Source organism: Sinocyclocheilus grahami, unplaced genomic scaffold (genome assembly GCF_001515645.1).
Source record: "Sinocyclocheilus grahami isolate Dianchi unplaced genomic scaffold, SAMN03320097.WGS_v1.1 scaffold650.1, whole genome shotgun sequence".
NCBI classification, from domain to species: domain Eukaryota; kingdom Metazoa; phylum Chordata; class Actinopteri; order Cypriniformes; family Cyprinidae; genus Sinocyclocheilus; species Sinocyclocheilus grahami.
In genome coordinates, this window is record NW_015505829.1 from 274,009 (window position 1) to 295,910 (window position 21,902).

Genomic DNA, 21,902 nt, shown 5'->3' on the forward strand with positions numbered 1-21,902 from the left:
GAGCTGTTTTATTGGTTCAAATATATATAGTGCAACCACAGTCTGATTCACGAATAATTGACTTAATTCATTTTTTTAAAGAATCGTTTAATAAGACTCTCAACCTCAAGGGTAAACCGTTTGAATCAGAAAAACTGTTCGTGAATCATTCCAGTCCGTTTGCACAATTCAAACTAATTAAACTTGTGACTTGGATCTTTTACTAATTTGTTCAAAAAGCCTCACAAACTCCTAAAACTCACCAGACTCGCCAGTTTGAATCAGTCTGACTATGTGAATCACAGAAACAGATTTTGTTTATAAATAAATTACTCTTATGCACCAGTTACAAATAATTCTGGCTGATTAATTCATGCCGACAGTGTGGTCCGATTCATGAAAAATAACTCTCATGAATTGAATTGTTCAAAAAGGCACTCGAACTCATAAGTAACAAGTTTGAATCAACGATTAAGTTGCCCAAACAGAACAGTCTGATTCATGATGAGTGTGTTCTTTTAATGAATCATTAAAACAAAACTCATAACTGTTTGAATCAGTCTGACTCAATCACACAAACAGAATAGTCTGATTCAAGATCAACTGATTCTTATGAGCCAGTACTTTTAAAGAATCTTTCTCAAAGACTTACAAACTCATTACTTATAAGTTTGAATCCTTCTGACTGCTTACAGTATATCACACCAACAATGTGGTCAGATTTATGAACAAATGACTCCAGTTTCCTTAGTGAAGTAAAAATGTTTGAAAAGAAGTTTAAAAAGACTCACAAGCTACAGTTTGAATTAAAGCTGCAAGCAGCGTTGAAAGGGCCCTCACAACTGGAGCCACCTCCACCCGGTGGTTTCAGAAAAACAGTGAACAGTGAGCAATATGCATTTAAAGTGGTAAATATAGGAGGAATATGTCAAAGTCATTCATATGTGCCAAAACTGCTGCCAGCTGTCGGCACTATGACTATAACTAAATTTTGGCATGTAGATGTCTTCAGGCCTGGACTTTTATCAAGTGTGTGAACTTTGGTGCAGATTGAACATGGTATGTTTGAGTTAGTATAAAACATGGCATATCCTCTTGCCAAGTGGTGGCGCTACGACTCTTATCAAATGTGTGATGTTTGTGGCAGATCGAACATTGTATGGCTGAGTTACAACAACTTCCTCTTCCATGGCAAAACATTGAATTTTGTTAGGCCGCCACAGAGCGACAACTTAAGATCTTCGCAATTTAACATCGCAAAAGCCTTGAGATTAGACTGACCAAGTATGATGATGTCATTAAATCTCAATGAGGAGTATGTTGCAGCGTAAAACACGTCGCTTTCTGTTGCCAGCCAGTGGCGCTATGACTAACTGAATATGGGCATGGGCATGTGTTCAGGACAGGACTCTTATCAAACATGTGAAGTTTGGGGTAGATCGGACATTGTATGCCTGAGTTATAACAGCTTCCTGTTTCATGGCAAAACATCAAAACTTGTCAGGCTGCCACAGACATGCCCTTCAACGAAAAGATCTTTGCAATTTAACATCACAAAGGGATTTAGATCACACTGACCAAATTTGGTGTTGATATGATTAAATCTCTTGGAGGAGTTCGTTAAAATACAATGCCTGAAAATGGCAAAAATGGCTCAAAATTTACAGAGAAAATTCAAAATAATTGACTTCCTGTTGGGTTTCGGATTTTGCTTTCGGAAAACAGAGCATGATTGGCAATATGCATTCAAGTAGGTTAATATAGGACGACTACGTCAAAGTCATTTGTATTTTCCACTCTTCTTGCTGTAGATGGCGCACTATAACTATAACTACATTTTGGCATGTAGATGTCTTCAGGCCAGGACTCTTATCAAACATTTGAAGTTTGGTGCAGATTGGACATGTGTGAGTTAGAGTAAAACATGATATTTCATGTTGGCAGCAAGTGGCGCTATGATTATAACTGAATAATGCCATGTAATGGCTTCAGACCAGGACTGTTATGAAACTTTGGTCATTTATATGTGCCAAACTTCCTGCTGTCAGTTGGTGGTGCTATGACTATAATTGAATATTGGTTTATAGATGCCTTCAGGCTAGGACTACTATACACATGACTACTACAAACATGAAGTTTGGTACAGACTGAAAATTTTATTTTAGTGTAAAACATGCCAAACTTTGTATGTTTAAGCTTGTATAAAACATGCCAGTTAATTTTGCCTGCAGCTGGCTCTATGATTATATTGGCATGGTTATGTTTTCAAGCCAAGAATTAAAGCATAAACGTGAAGTTTGGGGCAGATTTGACATTGCTTGTTTGAGTTTGTGTAAAACATGCCATTTCCTGTTGCCAACAGACCTCAAACTTGTTACATTTGGGGCAGATTGGACAATGTATGTTTGAGTAACAGCAACTTCCAGTTTCATGCCATTAATAGCTTCACAAGTTCGCACTATCATATAACGTGATTGAGCAATTAGTAGCATATTTGGCTTGCTGTCCGGAGCGAGGGCTCCGAGCTCGGGTTAAAGCCCCCCCCCCATCCCAAGAATGGGATGAAATTAGATTAGTAGTGAGGTGTTGGGGTGGAGGCGAGATGCTGGAAAACTTTCGTGGAACTGAGGTAAGTTGGCTGTGTATATATATATATATATATATATATATATACACACACGTATTGTGCTTGTTAAGGTGATTAGCTGACGAGCTCCACCTGGGCCAGAACTGATTGATTATCTGATCGTGCTCCTCCCGAACCTTGTTAATAAAACATCATATGTTTTAACAGTTATCTAAATGTTGCTAGCATGGTTTAACATGTTTCTACCATGTTGCTAGCATGTTTTGCAGTTGCTGAGAGTACATTACAGTGTAAAACATGCCATTTCCTGCTACCAGCAGGTGGCGCTATAACTGTAACGGAATATTGACATGTAGATGTGTTCAGAGCAGGACTCTAATCAAACATGTTAAGGTTGGGGCTGATTGGACATTGTATGCCTGAGTTATAACAACTTCCTTTTTCATGGCATTAATAGCATGTTTTAACATTTCGTAAGTGTTTCTAGCATGTTTAGCACTCAATGGCTTATTTCAGCATGTTGCAAATAGTGCATCACAGTGTTAAACATGTCACTTCATGTTGACAGTAGGTGGCGTTATGTGGCGTTATGACTATAACTGAATATTGGCATGTAGATGTGTTCAGGCCAAGACTCTTATCAAACATGTTAAGTTTGGGGCAGATTGGACACTGCATGCCTGAGTTACTGCAACTTCCTGATTTATTGCATTAACCCTTAAATGCATAACTCGGGTCTTTAGCGACCCAGGACGTCATTCACTACCCTTTCCCTCCTTCATTTTTTAGAGTTATACATAGTGTTGTCACGGTACCAAAATTTCAGTATTCGGTACCAATACCAGTGAAAATCCACGGTTCTCTGTACCAAAGCAAAACACAAAAACATTCTAATTGAACAACATTATTTTTATTAATAACGTTAAACAAAAATAAAATGTACAAAACTGATGCCATTCTTTATACTTATTTAAAATTGTGTTTCAAGTTTTTCCGCAAGTAATAAAAGTATGAAAAAAAGTAAACAAGTTTAACCCAAAAGTTTTTGTCATATTTCTGCTGCCGCTGAAGAACAACTGTTTTTTTTTTTTAGGGTTTGCTGAGGTGTTTCATGATCTTCCTCAGTCTGCAGCTGTAAAAGGAAAATATAATATACTTAAATACCGGGTCTTTTGACAACACTAGTTATACATCAACTTTCTTAGTATTCCTCAAGCTATTCATTATAAATAATATAACAAGAAAAAATAATAAAATATACAAACCCAATTCCAAAAAAGTTGGGACACTGTACAAATTGTGAGTAAAAAAGGAATGGAATAATTTACAAATCTCATAAATTTATATTTTATTCACAATAGAATATAGATAACATATCAAATGTTGAAAGTGAGACATTTTGAAATGTCATGCCAAATATTGGCTCATTTTGGATTTTATTCACAATTTGTACAGTGTCCCAACTTTTTTGGAATCGGGTTTGTAAAAGAATGTCTATTTTCTGTTGAATCTTTTGGTAAAAAGTGTATAGGATCGCTAGCGATCCGAGGTATGTAATAGTGTAAGTATATTTTTCCTGTGCAACAATAATTAAATATCTGATGACTCAAATGCAATTCACCTTTATTCCTCAAGGTGGCACTGTTTGATAGAGAACGATGACGTGATGTTTCACTCATAGCCTGATTACCGCAGGCATAAAACAAAAGAATATCATCAGCAAAAACTGAACTGGCTTGAATGGCTTTACTGCAGAGCAATTACTGTACGCAATGAAATATAAGCGTCACTGTCATTTGATGGTGGATGTGGTGAATAAGCTGCCAGTGATCAAAATATTGATTTTGAAGTCCCTGAAAATGATAATTTTGAGAATATGGTTGAGATCGTTAATATGAGCCAGATGCTGAATGTACTGGGCAAGTGCGCTCTGACGATGATAGTCAGGGACAGTGATGGTAAAATCATCTGCTCAAATTGAACCGTTCTAAGCTTCAAAAGGTAACCAAATATGCTTTATTTTATTCTTTTGTAATTGTTATTAAAATATCAGGAGAAATGTATGCTATTGCAGCAGTTAGAGATCCATCCGTGTTGGATATATAGGTCCGGGTCGCTAAAGACCCGAATATGTAATAATGATTGGCGAAACATCCATGCATTTAAGGGTTAATAGCATGCTTTATCACTTAGCTAAGTGTTGCTAGCATGTTGTTTTAGTATGTTTCTAGCATGTTGCTAGCCTATTTAACACTTGCTGACGCTTTTTAATATGTTGCTAGGAGTCCATAACAGTGTTAAACATGTCACTTCCTGTTGCCAGCAGGTGGCGCTATGGCATGGCAAAACATTGAATTTTGTCAGGCTAGCAGGGACACGCCCATCAACGAAAACTCAAGATCTTTGCAATTTGGCATCGTCAAGGCCTTATGATTACACTCACCAAATTTGAAGATGATCCGATTAGAACTGTAGGAGGATTCGTTAAAGTATGAAGCCTGAAAATGGCAAAAACTGCACAAAAATCATAGAGGAATTTCAAAATGGCTGACTTCCTGTTGCGTTTAGGACTTTGCTCCAAGAGACTTTTTTTTTTTTTTTTTTTTTTTAGGTATTCGGACCCTAATTAGTCTGATGTTTATGTTTTAGTGAATAAAATGGCTACTGAATTAACATCTGACTCACTGAACAGTTCATTTCGATGATGTCTGTCTCGAAATTAAGCAAGTTTGGTGTGCTTACGGAACGTGAGTATAATTTCTGATTGTTTGTTCATAATGCAATGTGTAAAAATATACATTTGCAACTTTTTTTTTGATCAATTTACACAACTTGACTGGTCATACAATAATGGATAGTAGCTACTGAAGATGAATGAGATGAGCTAGGCTTTTTTGGCTGACCAAACAGCTTGACAAGTAGGGCCACAGTCCAACAAACTAATAAAGCAATTAACGACCCACTCCATCTGTCCTCTCATTAAGCACGTCTGGTCAGATTTGCAGCCGGAGACTCACGCCTCTTCTAATCTCTCCTGGTTGCAGGCTGTTGCAGATGATAATCATTGTATGTGAGCATGAATAGGAAGAGACACACAGAAAACGTGTTGTTTAAAAGTGCCTGCTCTGATCGAAAGTGAAGCTAGGCATTCCTAAATGAGGCTGTCGTTGTTTTAATACACGTGTGGGCAGGGGAAATGACTCAATGTTCGACAGCAGAAATTATTCAACCCCTTTTACGAAATGAATATGCTTAATGGGATTTCCATTTTGGGCTCAGCTTTACTGTCCAATGCAAACCAAGAGTATCCAATCTGATCTTCACCTTCAAACTGAGTTTAAGCTTGCTAATGGAAGTCTGACAGAAACTTAATAGTTTAAACATGTTTAAACCGAGTATATTCTAATTTAGCTTGGTTTGAAACATTTGTTGCATGTCATAGCAACATAAAGCTAGTGATACTCAAATCAAATATTTCTTTTAGGATACTTCATCTAAAAATAAAAATTCTGTCATCATTTACTTACCCGCATGTCACTCCAAACTTGTAGACGTTCTTCTATGGAACACAAAAGTGTTTCAACTGTTGTTGTCGATACCATGAAAGTCAGCGGGGTCCAAAATTCAGTGTATGGACAGATTTTTCAAAATATCATCTTTTGTTTTCCACAAAAGTAAGTAAGTTATACAAGTTTGGAACAAGATCACATTCTCATTATTGTTTGGCAGGACCCCCTGTCCCACTCTTACACTTCAAAAGAGGGTCACACTTTTGAGGAGACAAACAGACGCATGCGCTTTAGTGCTTCCACTTGCCCGAAAGAGTTTTGTTCATATAAAGCCTTTCCCATGTGACCATGACACTTAGATTTAGCAAAAATGTAGCCAGGCTGAAACAAGCTACGGGCGTTTGCCATTGAAACAAGTTTTGAAAGGCACAGGGGGGTTGGTACGGTGAGTTTTCCAAATAGTTGTGTTTCTTAGCAAGACATTCTGTCCAAATCATAAATCTTATTATGAAAAATTGTTTAGGTTCAGCTGAATCCAGCCAGATTTTTTGTAGACCGGTCCTGGTTTGAGCTGAGTGCAGCGGCTTGTTCGTTGCCAGACAATGTGCTTCTGCTTTGGACTGTCTCGGAGGCAGCAGCATGCCTGGAAAAAGGAAAACATGGCACACAGGAGAGCACGTGCGGCACACTCTGGGAATGCTTAGATATCTCCCCCGGTATTTCAAAAAGGAGAAAGGAAGAGAGAAAAAATCAAGTGGAAAAAGCAGGGGGCTTCCAAACACCAACTGACACACAAAAAGTGGCGCAGTACAATGCACAGGGAGCGTCTTATTTGGTATTTCCTGTGACCACTTTTGCTAGCGGTCCACAGAGAGCGCTGAACCCTTGCTCCTGGACCTTGTCAGTATTATTTGTTGACAGACCGATGGCTGCAGGCAGTCGGGAAAATTTGGGGGGACTGATTTAGGGGTTTTTATTGCAGGAGCCAATGGCATCTGGATATTAAAGCCTTTCCTGTACCAGAGCAAAAAACAAAATTACAGCATATATCAGGAATTTTCCAACTAATGATGTGCGGATGTGGTAGCGCTGGGGAAAAGGAGTCTGACTGTGCTTTCTTTGTTCACTCAGAGAGGGCCCCATACAGCATTCCTGTAAGCTCTGCATACTTTGGCAACAATTGTGGAGTTTTTTTTCTTTACTGTATACAGTTTATGCATGCTAGAACGACTTCTGCTTTTTTGAAGTCGAATTTTATGTGATGAAAGTCGAGTCAAAGTCGACTAGTCGCTGATGACGTCATTAATGAACAAATAAGTCTGGAGCTGTGATAAACACCTTGTGCACAGCTATGGCATATGACACAGCGCTGCCCACATGGCTGTTGCTCCTATAACAGCTCTTTTATCAGTTCTTTTGTCTTTGGGCCGTTATATTTCTCACAGATTTCTGCTCGTTCTAAATCAGATACAGAAAAATCAGATGAAATGATAATCAGTGGTAGCTGAGAGCTAGCTAAACTAAAGATTACATTAATATGAATGCATTAGTGAGAGCGATTGCGTGTGTGAATTAATTCTACCTGGCAGCGTCTCTCTACTAGTAGTGAAGCTGTGGAATTTGCATGCTGCTTGCTTGGGCCTTCATATATCTTTCTCCAATCCAAACCTGGTAGTATTGTTGCCATTTTAAACCGATTTTTAGGGGAAAATCCTTGGACTTCACAATAATAGTGTCTACAGCCTGTTTGACTGGGAAGCAAAGAATGGCTCGTCCCAAGAAAAATCATGGTTGGAGGTGAGGAGGGAGGCTTGTTCAATATGACTGCAATGTGCAAGCACAGCAAACACAAAAATAGACTGTGCATTCAGTCCAACCGTAATGTATAATTAAAATATGGTATTACTGAATACCTTTTGTACCAAAATACAGTATATATATATATATATATATATATATATAAAACAATTTTACTTATTTTTTTAAATTTTAATCATTTTAAACTTTATATAGTTAAATAGTTTCTATAAATAACTTTCCATTCCATTGTGCTCTGCCTAACTTTTTTTAAACATAAGATCATCTTATGTAAATTTGCCTCTAAGTAAAGCATAGTTATACATGTAGGTCGAACTAGTCACTCATGCAATCGACCAACTAATCAGTTTTAAAAATATGTAGTTTTACACATCGTTAGTATGCAGAAGGCTTTCAGGAGCTAGCTAATGATATCACTCACTGATCTATTACCAGCTGAATAATGGGTCATCATGGAGGCTCATTTTTAGCAAACGGCATTGTGCTGTGCCAAGTTAGTGGACTTGCCCCTTTAAAAGTGTCCGGGGCGGCCTGAAAGAATGCGGATGAACGTCTTGTGTTAAAGGGGCCTTTCATCCTTCGCTTCCTTTGAGAGAGACAATGTAAACAGAGGCTCCTAGCCAACTCCATCAGCCAGGCTCATTCTGAATCACATTGTGTCTCTATTGTTTTAAACCTATTGAGGTAAATCAAAAGGAGGGGTTTGGGTAATGGGGGCTAGAGTGCATTAGCTGGAGTGGGGTAGAGAGAAGTGCAGGGTGGCCCAGAGCAAGAGTTGAGCTGCTGGGCCGTTTTGGATATGCTTGGTCAGTGGCGCTGAGAAGAGTTTCTTGGTTTCCCTCGTGCTGAGAGGGCCCACACTGTCTCACCAGATAGGAATGCACAGAATGCTCTCTTTTAATCTGGAGTCCGCCAGAACTGCTTTATCTGACCCTTTTATTAGCGGACAGTTTCAGAAAAACATGTGTAGGCTACCCTGTCGCACAACAACTAGCATGGTTAGAAACTTAGAGAGGAGGAGAGAGAGAAACTCTAAAGGCAAGCATGTATTCATGCTCAATCCAAAGTATACAGACTGGAATCTTTTCGCTGAAAGGACATTCTTTTCAAAGCAACTATTATATGCAATCAAATAAAAAGCAAACCATATCCAAAGATGAAATGTTAACCCAGTAATGGCCAGATTTTTCCAAGTATTCACGGACAAGGCCGATGCATATTTAAAGTGCAGATGAGTGAGTCATGATGTCAACTATTCAACTATTTGCATAACAACTAATTAATAAGGATGACTAGTGCATCGTTGTTATGCTATGCTATGCTGTGCTTCCGTTCACTTCTGTTCAAGTTTGGAGTTGATAAGAGTCGACAAGTCTCTTATGCTCAATGCATTTATTTAAAAAAAAAAAAACACTGTAAAACAGTAATATTGTAAAATGTTATTTCAATTTAGAAATGCAATTTATCTCTGTGATGGCAAGACTGAATTTTCAGCACCCATTACTCCAGTCCTTCAGTGTTACATGATCCTTCAGAAATCCTTCAGATTTGGTGCTCAAGATTTTCTTTTTTTATCATTATCAATGTTGAAAACAGTTGTGCTGCATAATATTTTTGTTGAAACCATGATACATTCTTTTTGTGATTCTTTGATAGAAAATACAAAAGAGTGGCATTTATTTGAAATATAAATATTTGGAACATTGTAAATGTCTGATCAATTTAATGGGTCCCTGCTGAATAAAAATATATTTAAAAAAAACTAAAAAAAATATTTCTGACCCAAACCTTAGAATGGTACCATAGTTAAAAATAACTATAACTATTTTAACTTATTATTTATTTTTTAAATAAATAATTTCTAAGAACATTCTGCTAGCTGTTTTTGAACGTGTCATGTCTATTAGAATTATTTGCACAATCTTTCATATAAACATACTGTACAATTGTCATACAAGTTGTAAGACAAGTTGGCAACTTTAGTGACCAGTGAGCCCATATTTCTATAAAAACTCCTAAAGAAAACATTGAGATAAGGCATTTTGCTCAGTGGTCACTAAATAGAAAATGACAGCATAAATTAAAAAGTACCACACTGAGCAACCTGTACAAAAGCTCTTCCAAAACTTGTCTATTGTATGCAACATCAGTAGGCACCTAAAATGACGGATAATAGAGTGGTAGAACTTTTTAATGTAGTGGCCCGCAGGATTAAACGGATTAATCTCAGTTTTAAAATTCCATGACTTGCATAACATGCTTTACTTTCAACTTTCTACATTTTATATGTACAGTAGTCTCTCTGTCCTTTTGGTTTAATAAATGGTAATATTAAAATGATGATGAAACAGTTCCTTTTCTGCAAATCTTTGTCAATTTACGTCAGAAGCTGCATGCGTATCCTTTGAAGTCATGGGATACAGCCACACTGACATATATTCTGTGTTTGACGTGAGCTCGGGTGATGTGAGTACACTGCTGTCTGTGCTACTATTGGTGTCATGATGCAAACTGCGGCATGCGCCATTTGACAGAGGAACTCTGTGGGTAAATGTCACAGGCTGTTGCCATCTTCAAGTGTCGCACCATGAGAGAAACATCGAAGAAAACCACAACTCTTGCATGCATTCTGATATTTCCAGAATGCATTGCGTTTTATCATGTGCCTTGGTACAATAATTCTGAAGTGCTATCAGTCAGTTTGCCTTGTACTTTTGAGGGTTTACAGTGTTTAATCACTGCAGTGTATCTTAACCTTTGCTGAGCTGCAGCTTGTTAGCGAGATGCTGTGTGAGCCAGTGAGTGCGTGTATATGCTTGCGGTGTAGCCTTTTATTAACACTGTCATACAAGCGGATATACTTCAGCTTGAACATCAGTAGCGGTATGTGGTTCTTCCTAGAAGTCAAGCAGCATACCCTCTTTTTTTTTTGTATGTTTAGATAAGACAACAGCTTAAGGTTTGTTTCATTGCAGTTGACAAGCTCAGCTGGGTCAGAATGTTTGGATTGAAGATGATGGAGTCAGGTTGGGCTTGCAGACTTGTCTTCTGAAATGGTTGTTCTTGTTTGACTCAATCAGAACAGGCTTTTAGAAGTCTTTAGAGTTTAGAATTGAAGAGGGCATTTAGATGAGCCAATATAAACTTTATACAGTCCTTGTATTTGTTTTATACTAGTAAACACATTTGAGTCAGAGTCAACTGGTTTGAGTCACCATGTGTCTGATCTTTGACTTCTACAATTTTATAAATAAAAAAACACTTTCCTAATGAAGTGATGTTCACCAGAGGAATCTATTATGTGCTTTTGCTGTGGTCACATGGCAACAAAGAGGTCAAAATGTTTCAGCCTTTTTATTTCACCTTCAACTTCCTATCCATTTCCACTAAACCAGGAAGACTTGTCGTCTAGAATTGATTCACTGTAGTGTCATCAGTTGGGTGTTTTTACCACAAACTCTTTGACCGTAGTTTAAAGACCCCAAGATGTTATACTGAAAGAAGATTTTAATTCAAGATTAGCTTTAATAAGTGTATATTGGACTATAGACTATTAAAAAAATCCTGTTAAATTTACAGTAAAAAATGATGCTGTGGTTGCACTATAAAAAATCTGGTGACAGTGTTTCAGTTATTACAGGATGGCATATTGGTGCCTGTATATTATACCGTGGATATTTTATTAAACGATGAAATCTTAATATACTTAATCTACCAAACCTGCTTTTTACCTTAAAATGTACTGACAACCACTATGATAATGCAGGCTGTAAATTTGACCATATTAATGTAACGTGCAGCCATTTGTAATTTGAATATGCAAGGTTTCCAGTGTCATCTAATTCCAGTTCTTTTAGCTGTACAAAACTGTCTGTTTTGCTGCATGATATTGCAAACTGGTATTTGTTATCATATTTAATTATTATTATCATAATCATATATTATTAATTAATTATTATCATAATCACAAACACACTGGCTTGTAACACAAATAGTTTTACTGTTTCTGCAGTTTGTTATTCATTAGCAAGAAGCGGCTAATGAATCAGAAATCTTGCACATTCACAGAAAATGGCTTACTTCCACATTGCAAAATTAGGTACTATGGGTAAAATAAGGTATAGGGACGATACACAAGGTCACACACACCAAGACAAAACACTTTCAGTGTAACACATAACTAAATAACATAAAATATAACACACTAATGTGCATTACTGATTACAAAAATAAGAAGAAACAATGATATGTATAAAATATATTCCTATGTGATCCGTTATGTCCTTTTACTGTTTTTTCACCATAAATTATAGTCATTCATAGTTTTTACTTGAAAAACCCATACATTTGACAGTATTTTACAGTAAAATTCTAAATTGTTAAACCATTTACAGTTTTTACTGTATATGGTAAGTGTAGACATGTCTGGTTAATTGAACCGAACCAGTTCTTGGTGCTTATATTTATAACCCAAGAATTAAACAGAGATCATGTCAGTTTCATTGTGTTTCACTGTAAGGATTTACCCTTTTCTTCAGTTCTTGGTGTACCCTCGATCACTGCACGTTTTGGGATACGAGTCACTGATATATGCTCCAGGCTTTGCTTACAAACACAGTCCTGACTGATTTGGCTGATAAGCCGGGGGGTTTCTGGGCCTAGAGCTTACTGGGAGGAGAGAGAGAGAGAGCGCTGAGGAGGGAAAGCACCTGGAAGCCGTCCACCCTGGAGCAGGGTCACTGAGTTTTGTCTGGAGGCTCTCCCTACTGTAGCTCTTAACAGCAGTATTCTGCATACTGAGTCTTCCTGGGCTCATGCAGCCTGTATATAAGGTGTTTGATTGGTCATTGAGGTTGGTTTAGAGGTAGAGTTACAATATAGACTAAACAAGCATTCATATATGGACATTGCCAGCAGCAATACAGTTAAAACACTGAAATTAACTTGAAGAATTTGAAAATTATAAATATAAAGTCATAAAATACAGAATTATAAATATAGGATTTTTAAAGTGAAAAGTGATGTGTAGCCAAGTAAGGTGACCCATACTTGGAATTTGTGCTCTGCATTTAACCCATCCAAGTGCACATACACAGTAGTGAACACACACCTGGAGCAGTGGGCAGCCATATTGCTGCCGCGCCCGGGGGAGCAGTTGGGGGTTCGGTGCCTTGTTCAAGGGTCTCACCTCAGTCGTGGTACTGAGGGTTGAAGAGAGCACTGGTCATTCACTCCCCCCACCTACAATCCCTGCCAGTACTGAGACTCAACCCTGCGACCTTTGGGTTACAAGTCTGATGAATATTATTTAAATACTTACAATTTAATAAAATTTTACAATAACATTTTTTTAATGAAGCAATATTATAATTTAATTAGTAGTAAATCTATAATATAATAAATACATATTATAAATAGTATTTAATATATAATATAATGTATTGTATGGTATTATATTTATGGTTTCATATTGTATTTTATCTAAGGGACTATTTTGCCTAAAAGAATAGTCACTGATTATATAGACAAGAGCATCTACTACCAGTTAACATCTGTAGTGGCTGGTAATGCCATGTAAATAAGGATATCTAGTATTTTTCTAATAATTATTTGTGTGTGTGTGCAGGTGGTGACGTTATGGTATCGTGCTCCTGAGGTGCTGCTTCAGTCCAGCTATGCTACTCCTGTGGATCTGTGGAGTGTCGGCTGCATCTTTGCTGAGATGTTCAGACGGCGGTAAGTTTGCACAGCATCACTGTTTAACTCATTTACTGTAAAACAAAGTAAAATGGAGGATTCAAATGGGTAATGCTCAGTTAAACGAGTCAAGCATGGATAACCTGATTGCTTGCATGTGTCCGGCACACAGGGAGCAATGAGAGTTATGATTTCTATAAAGATGAGTCTATACATAATTATTGCACAGGGTGTGTCTTAAATAATAATAATCTTAACATTAAAATATTTTAATATTTGAAATAAACTTCAAACTATTAATTTTTTAAATTACTGATCTGAAATTAATGACTAAATCTGAATTAAAATTATAAAATGAAAACCACTGATCTGATCGAGGGAGATTATCAGTGGTCTTGTATGTCTTCCATTTTCTAATAATTGCTCCCACAGTTGATTTCTTCACACCAAGCTGCTTACCTATTGCAGATTCAGTCTTCCCAGCCTGGTGCAGGTCTACAATTTTGTTTCTGGTGTCCTTTGACAGCTCTTTGGTCTTGGCCATGGTGGAGTTTGGAGTGTGACTGTTTGAGGTTGTGGACAGGTGTCTTTTATACTGATAACGAGTTCAAACAGATGCCATTAATACAGGTAACGAGTGGAGGACAGAGGAGCCTCTTAAAGAAGAAGTTACAGGTCTGTGAGAGCCAGAAATCTTGCTTGTTTGTAGGTGACCAAATACTTATTTTACCAAGGAATTTACCAATTAATTCTTTAAAAATCCTACAATGTGATTTTCTGGATTTTTTTTCTCATTTTGTCTCTCATAGTTGAGGTATACCTATGATGAAAATTACAGGCCTCTCTCATCTTTTTAAGTGGGAGAACTTGCACAATTGGTGGCTGACTAAATACTTTTTTGCCCCACTGTAATTTAAAGACTTCAGTATAATTTGTTTTATTATATAATTGAAAATGAGAAAAAAAATGAATAATTTTGTATAATTTTTACATTTTAGATGTAATTTTGTAAAACTATATTTTAATGTGTATGGTATAACACACCAGTGTTGGGTAAGTTATTCAAAAAACTAAAAAACAAAAAAAAAACTTATTACTACTTGAAAATTGTAATTTGATTAAATTTCTGTAGTGGTGTCCGCCGACTAAGGATTTTCCCGATAGTCGACTGATAGTCGAATCATATGTTTGGGGGCGGAGGCAAAATACATTACCAAGAGAGATATTCGACAGTTATAATTACTGACGATAACACACAGGGAAAATGTGTAACGGACGCCTCGCAGATACAAACGGGGTAAATAATGTTTTGTGTTTTGATTAAAAGATAGTTAACATTAAACGTCAGCGAAACCCTAAGAATTCACAAATTTTTTTACAATAGTGCTCTCATTATATCGTTATGTGACAGTAGTCATTAATGTTCTGCATTTCTGTTTTGAGCTGCACGCACTGAGTAGAGTGAAGCATTCGATAGCAGATTTTTAATCAATGGGATTTAACTCATCATTTATCTCATATATTATACGCTTCGTTATTTATACAACATAATGTTAATATTACGACATATAGGCTATCTGCACAGAATGCCCCAAATGCACATGAACTTGTCTGTGCGGCTCTGAATGAACTCCTTTTGTGGACGTGTTCTTCACGCAACAACGTGCAGAAACACGCCAACTAAACTCAAAAAATTCACAGCGTTTTATTATAATAGTGTTCTCATTGTAATGTTATGTATATGACAGTCCCAGTCATTGTTATTAATATTCTGCATTTTTGTTTGTCCTGCTCGCGCTGCGGCTGAAGAGATAATCACCGTAGTACTACAGTGAAGCGCTTTACTGCAGCGCAACTCAACCAAATGCATTTTATACGAGATAAATAATATATATACGCAGAGCCGATCCTCCCTATATGCAAAATATGCAAGCTGCGTAGGGCCCCCGAAACACCAGAGGGCCCCCTTGCTCTCAAAGATGATTTAATTTGTTTCGTTTTTTAATTTGGCCAGCGGTTATGAAAACATGAATGATCATTTCTTTTAATGGGGTGCGCTGTCGCCCTTTCTACGTAAAAATCTGTCAAATTATGTAATGTGAATGTCGTACAGTCTTGCTCGAGACTAAAAAACGAGTTGAAAGCATACCGAGCCGCGGAAGAGACACTGTTTCTCAAGTGCTTCGAGACGGGGTGAAACACGGACAAATGCGTTTCATTAATTCGTTCATAACCACTCATACCCCACTCAGAGATATTGAGATCTGAGATTGGAAGTCGAATCAGGCTCCTCCTATCGAAGCATTGAATCTTCAACTATTCGGGGTCACCCCTACATTTCTGATTACTGCATGTAAAAAGTAATCAGATTACTAATTACTTTATCTTCAAGTTACTTTGAAAACATATCAAACCTAAAAAAAAATACAATTCAAAGTGAAAATTTGAGTTCTTTTAGTAATTTAATATCGACTGAAAAATATTAAGGTATGAAAACTGCAACTTGACCATTTCTAAAACTTAACATTCTTAGTATAAACCTGACTAACAATGAAAAATGTATCTTTAAGTGTGCCTATACAGTTTTTTTTATATACAACATTGCTTGCTGAGTGTAGGGTATATACGGTATGTATGCTGGCTTAACTGTGTTTATCTGTGTTAGCATTAAAGACAGAAAAAACCTTAATAAATTGAAAACAGTTCTGATAACATTTGAAAACCGTATTGATGAACATACAGTGCATATTTGAATGCTAAAAATGAATCTTGCTGCTTTGTGGTGATGTGGGCGTTTACAGGTTTGTGCGTCTCACGTGGATGATTACCATATGAATAGCATGTGCTGCGCATGGGCATGATCAAATTACAAATAATAAGCTCAGACGGGAAAAACTGGACCTTGCATTGGTTTCATATGGATTACTTCATCAGAGAATATTTGATTTAAAAGTAGTATTCCATTTAAAAGTAGACACTTCAAGCTTTCCATAGATATGTTTCTCATGTCTGTGTGTGAAGTATTCGCTGAGTTTTGGTTCATTTTAGTGACGCGTTTCAGAAAGAAGATTGCGGAGACTGAGACGGCTGAAAGCGCACCCTGTTTGTTTTCTTTATTTTACATCTTCAACATTCAACAATCTTTTGTTGATATTGTGAGTGTACACAAATAAAAGTGGACCCTTCACAGATTCAAATGTTGTATTACACTAATATGTACGATCAAAAATGTCGTAGCATTTCAAGTTCTTTTCACTGTTATCAGGAAAAATGCAAGTGATCGCACCAGCGCCTTCGTCGACCCCGCGCAAAACGTGATTTTAAAAGACATATAAATATTTTTTTCTTAACACAACATTTGTTACTTAAGTAACGTAATTATATTGACTTTAGTAACTGTAATCAAATTACACAAATTTAAAATGTAATGCGTTACATTACTGCATTACCAGAAAAAGTCATTAGATTACAGTACACAGTAATGCGTTATACCCAACTCTGTAACACACACACACACACACACACACACACACACAAAACAGAAATGCTAAAAGAGAATCTGGAAAAATGTAGAACCATACTACATCTGACCACATTTTTGCAGGAGGCTGAGGTTATTAAAACAGACATTAAAAAAAAACACACAGTATCACTGTCACTGTAGTTGTGACAGGCACTACAGTCCTGATCCGTTCATCTGTGTGTGGTTTAACGAATCTTTCCAACTGCTTAACTCAACACTGATGCATTTATTAAAGCTGCTCAATCCAGTGACAGCAGGATTTAACAGTTCAACGGTTTTTTCTTTGTGGCTTCTACTTCACCAAATAATATTTTTTTCTTAACACAACATTTGTTACTTAAGTAACGTAATTATATTGACTTTAGTAACTGTAATCAAATTACACAAATTTAAAATGTAATGCGTTACATTACTGCATTACCAGAAAAAGTCATTAGATTACAGTACACAGTAATGCGTTATACCCAACTCTGTAACACACACACACACACACACACACACACAAAACAGAAATGCTAAAAGAGAATCTGGAAAAATGTAGAACCATACTACATCTGACCACATTTTTGCAGGAGGCTGAGGTTATTAAAACAGACATTAAAAAAAAACACACAGTATCACTGTCACTGGAGTTGTGACAGGCACTACAGTCCTGATCCGTTCATCTGTGTGTGGTTTAACGAATCTTTCCAACTGCTTAACTCAACACTGATGCATTTATTAAAGCTGCTCAATCCAGTGACAGCAGGATTTAACAGTTCAACGGTTTTTTCTTTGTGGCTTCTACTTCACCAAATTGTTGTGCATTCAAATTATTTTACTTCTTTAAAGCTCTATAAAGAGAAAACTTAAGATTCATTACATTTGCTCAATATTGGAACAAGAGTTTTGCAAAAAAAATTGTCATAATTTCTTATTTCAGTAAAAATACTGATATAGATGATCAGTAATGTCTAGATGGGGTATGTGAAGCAATTTCTCTCATTAAACTGGTCACCAATCTTAAGTGCCAGAAAGGCACAGATTTCAAAACCGATAGAACAGAGTGGTGCGTAAAAAAAGTTCATGTATGTATATGCATTGTTGCCACATTCCATTCCTACCTGTCGATGATGTTGAATTAACCGCCCCTCCTCGTGTTGCTGGGGGGATTGCGTGGGCCGATGTTTTTCTCTCCTGATGCGCCATAACAAGTGCATAATCGGATGAAGAGGGAGATTTGTAATGGAAAGCACAGACACACGAGCATGGACACACTTTAAAACACATCCTGTGTTTCACATTCTAACGGGCCCACCTGTCCACCCCTTCCGCCATCCATTGATGGTGTTTGCTTTACAGGAACGGTAGATAAACATTAGCTGACTCAGTGCTTAATACAATAATCCTATAGGAAACTTTCAGATAGGAAAGTTATGATTAGTTGTGTGCACATAGTTGTGTGTTTAAATAGTGGCTTTGTGTTTGTTAATTACTATAGAAACCCAAAAACAGCAGTTATATTCATTCAAGTGTTTGGTTTCCACTCTCTAAAGCAGTGTGCCATAAAAACGCCACTGTGCTGGGCTTCTGGCGAGCCTCCATGAGTGCCTGAGGGTGGAACAGTAAGGGGGGCTTTCATTGCTGCTACCAGCACACCTTTTCTCCTCCTGCAGGTGATTAAGAATGCTTTTTAAAAGGCCACCTGTTGCAAATTAAAGGGCACCTGGGACCAGGTTTCTCCTCTGATGTCTGAGAAGTGCACCGCTCTGTACGCGCCAACTCCAGTAATGGAGGTAGTCGATTCACCTGAGAGTTATAAAGATGTAGAGCCCCTCAGCCAGCAACATATTGTATGGCTTTAAGCTGGACGTTTAACTGTTAAAGGGACAGCGTTTTCCTGGAGAGGATTGTGTAATGTGGGCCTTCGACATGTTTTGCCTCAGTTGTTTTGTTGAGGGTTTTATAAAAGATGTTTACTTGTCTGATGCTCACAATGCACAAAGTTTATACATACATCATGCAAGTCTGTATCTGTATCTCATGGAGGATGTAGTGATCAGTCAGTGTGTTTCTGAATGACATAAAGTGCTTTTGACATTCAGCTTTTACGAGGGTTGAGCATATCGAGTGAAGAGTTAACGCGCGACGGCTTTCAGGTCCTTGTTTTCGCAACCTAAAGCTGCTCTCACAAAAAGAAGAGATACTGCGTATAAAATATAAATGACAATAATGAAATGATTATTGTGCTTCATTTGATTTTTTCAACGATGTTCACGTTTCGTCTTGTTATAAATTCAACACAACCATTTCATTTTCAGTGAGCATTTGCCCTCCCTAAATGTTTGGTAGTTTTCAGTAGGTTGCAGAAGTGTGCTACAGTTTATCTATCTATCTATCTATCTATCTATCTATATATTTATATACATATACAATGTTCACAGTCAGTGAGTAATTGTAGATAATCTCAATATTGACTGAAATAATCGTAAATATATATTTTTGGCCGTAATCTGTATATATTTATGATATATTCATGAGCCATAAAGTCAAAACTGAAATTCTTATGAAGTATTGTGTCTTAAGTAGTTAGGCATAATCTTCTATTATTATTATTATTATTATTAATAATAATAAGTCCCTTAGTTCAGGTTGCTAAATGTGGCGGTGCCATAACTTATGAAAACTTAATCATGATTTGGTGGTTACATTTAATTTCTCTTAAAAATTGAAAGTTTTTTTTCTGAACCATATGAAGCCAGCATGAACACAAAAAAACGCTTTCCCAAGGACATCGCACGCGTGTTAAACTAAAGTTTTCCTTTCCTGTATCATTATTCGTCATTGACTCGCACCTTTTCCGGCGAGCCAGTGTTCACCGATTCAGATACACCGATGCATTCCAGAGGTGGCGCGGGTGGAATGTGGATAGAGACACCGGCACTTGGAGCGTGACTCAACTGCGTGTACTGGCCAGGTGTGTGCCTGCTTGTGCCCACTCACCCAGGAAGCCTCTGCCCCGGAATAATGTCTGCCTTGTGCAAAAAGCCACTAATTCATTCAGCAAGTAGCCCAAGGGAAGGCAGAATGTGCTTTAGAGATTTTCAGCCATAACGTTACTTGTTTTGGCATGACACTGCTTTAGGTGAGATCTTTCCTCTCGCTCTCTTTTAGAAAATAGAACGGCTTTTGTCTGATTTAACTGCTCGGGACTGACTTTGCCTTTGAGGGCTTCAGCAGTTGATTCGGTCGGTGAAAGGCACGATAATGGCAATTTTCTTTTTAACAAGCGGGTTCAAAGTGAAAGGGATCGGGAGCATCCGACGCGTCCGTCTCACCTGCAAAGAATGTTCAGCATCTTAACCGTAAACAAAGACGCCTTTGTATTGTAGCTGTAAGTTAGTGAATAGCGCAAGTCACAATCTTTCTGAAAAATATGCAGACTTTTGTCTTTCTGTTTCTCACTCATCTTTTAATTGGTCTTGAGGGTGTTTGAACATCATGGAGGCGTAAGGAAACGTGCACGTGCTCACTTCTGGCCCTTTGTCTGATTACAGTTGAGATCAAGCTGACGCTGCATGTGGTTGTAAAGAAAGAGCGGTTGCTGCTTGTCTTGCTGTTGGGCGACATCTGGCGGCGGCGGGGGTAATTACAAGTGCTGTTTTTGCAGCTTAGTCAAACCTCTAACGCTTTGATAGTGAGCTTATTTTAGCTCATAAATCATTTCTCTTTATTTCCGTGCTTCTGTTCTTTCACACGGTTCATTTTTGCTCTCTCACATAGGGGTATGTGGAGAGGGAAAGCAGAAGGCAGGGATAAATAGATTTCATTCGCTCTCTTTTACTCCGTGTGGTGTGTTTTGGAGACTGAGCCCTGTGCTTGTGGCTCCTGGAATTTGTGTGCATGCCAAGGGAAGCATGCCCACCCACAGGTGTCCTGACTGGCCTGAAGCCACAGGCACCAGCAGCGGTCCAGGCGGGTGGACTCTTGTATGTGCTGAAAAAGCCCTCAGATCTTCTCAGCCTCAGGCTGGCCAGGAAACAGCACATATACAGTAGGCCAATGTCTGTTATGTGGCTTTAGGGCCTTGTTTGTACAGTGAAGCCTATAAGGATTTTCTTTCTCTTTGCCTTCACTTCTAGAAGACAGGCAGCAGACTGTTCGTGATTATTGCACATCGTGAGTGTACATCTAAACACATAACCTGTGTTTTATGACTGTCCCTGCAGTCTTGCACATGGCGTTCTAAGCTATTTATTAATTTTAGTTTATTCACTCGTTTCACTTATGTATAAAGGGTTATTAATTTTAGTTTTATTTTATTAATTCATTTCAGTTTTATTTATTCAAGATTATTTTAGTTCTGTTTTATTTATTTTTATTTATTAATTTCGGTTTTATTTACTCAAGATTATTTGAGCTTTTAGTTATTTTGTTTTCGTTTATTGATTGATTTAATCTTTTTATTTGAGTTCTTTTAATTTATTTATCCATTTCATTTTTTTACTTATTCAAGATTATTTTTGTTTTAATTGATTAATTTCAGTATTATTTCAGATGAATTTAGTTTTATTTATTTATTTTAAATCATTTGTTTTAGTTTATTTATTTTAGTTTATAGTTTGTTTATTATGAATACAAAGAGGCCCTTTTTAGGTCTAGTTATTGCTGTAAAACGAATCATGCAATTAACTGCAATCTTTCACCTTTCTCTATCTTCAGCCCTCTTTTCCGTGGGAACTCTGATGTTGACCAGTTAGGCAAGATTTTTGAGTAAGTACCATAATGGTCTAGTAACTCCAACAATAAC

General features: G+C 37.3%; 1 protein-coding gene and 1 long non-coding RNA gene across 2 annotated transcripts in view; one reads left to right on the forward strand and one right to left on the reverse strand.

Moving 5' to 3' along the window:
- Positions 1-21,902, forward strand: part of LOC107558583 (cyclin-dependent kinase 6-like) — a 61,541-nt gene that overhangs the window by 37,040 nt on the left and 2,599 nt on the right. Inside the window, exons 5-6 of the mRNA XM_016242245.1 lie at positions 13,520-13,629; positions 21,815-21,865. Of these exons, the coding sequence (XP_016097731.1) occupies positions 13,520-13,629; positions 21,815-21,865 (161 nt within the window). The remainder of the gene's footprint in view (positions 1-13,519; positions 13,630-21,814; positions 21,866-21,902) is intronic.
- Positions 1,380-4,973, reverse strand: LOC107558584 (uncharacterized). Its single transcript, XR_001605498.1, has 3 exons — positions 4,945-4,973; positions 3,764-3,766; positions 1,380-1,475 (listed from the first exon to the last, which is right to left on the reverse strand). It is a non-coding gene; the product is annotated as an uncharacterized lncRNA (long non-coding RNA).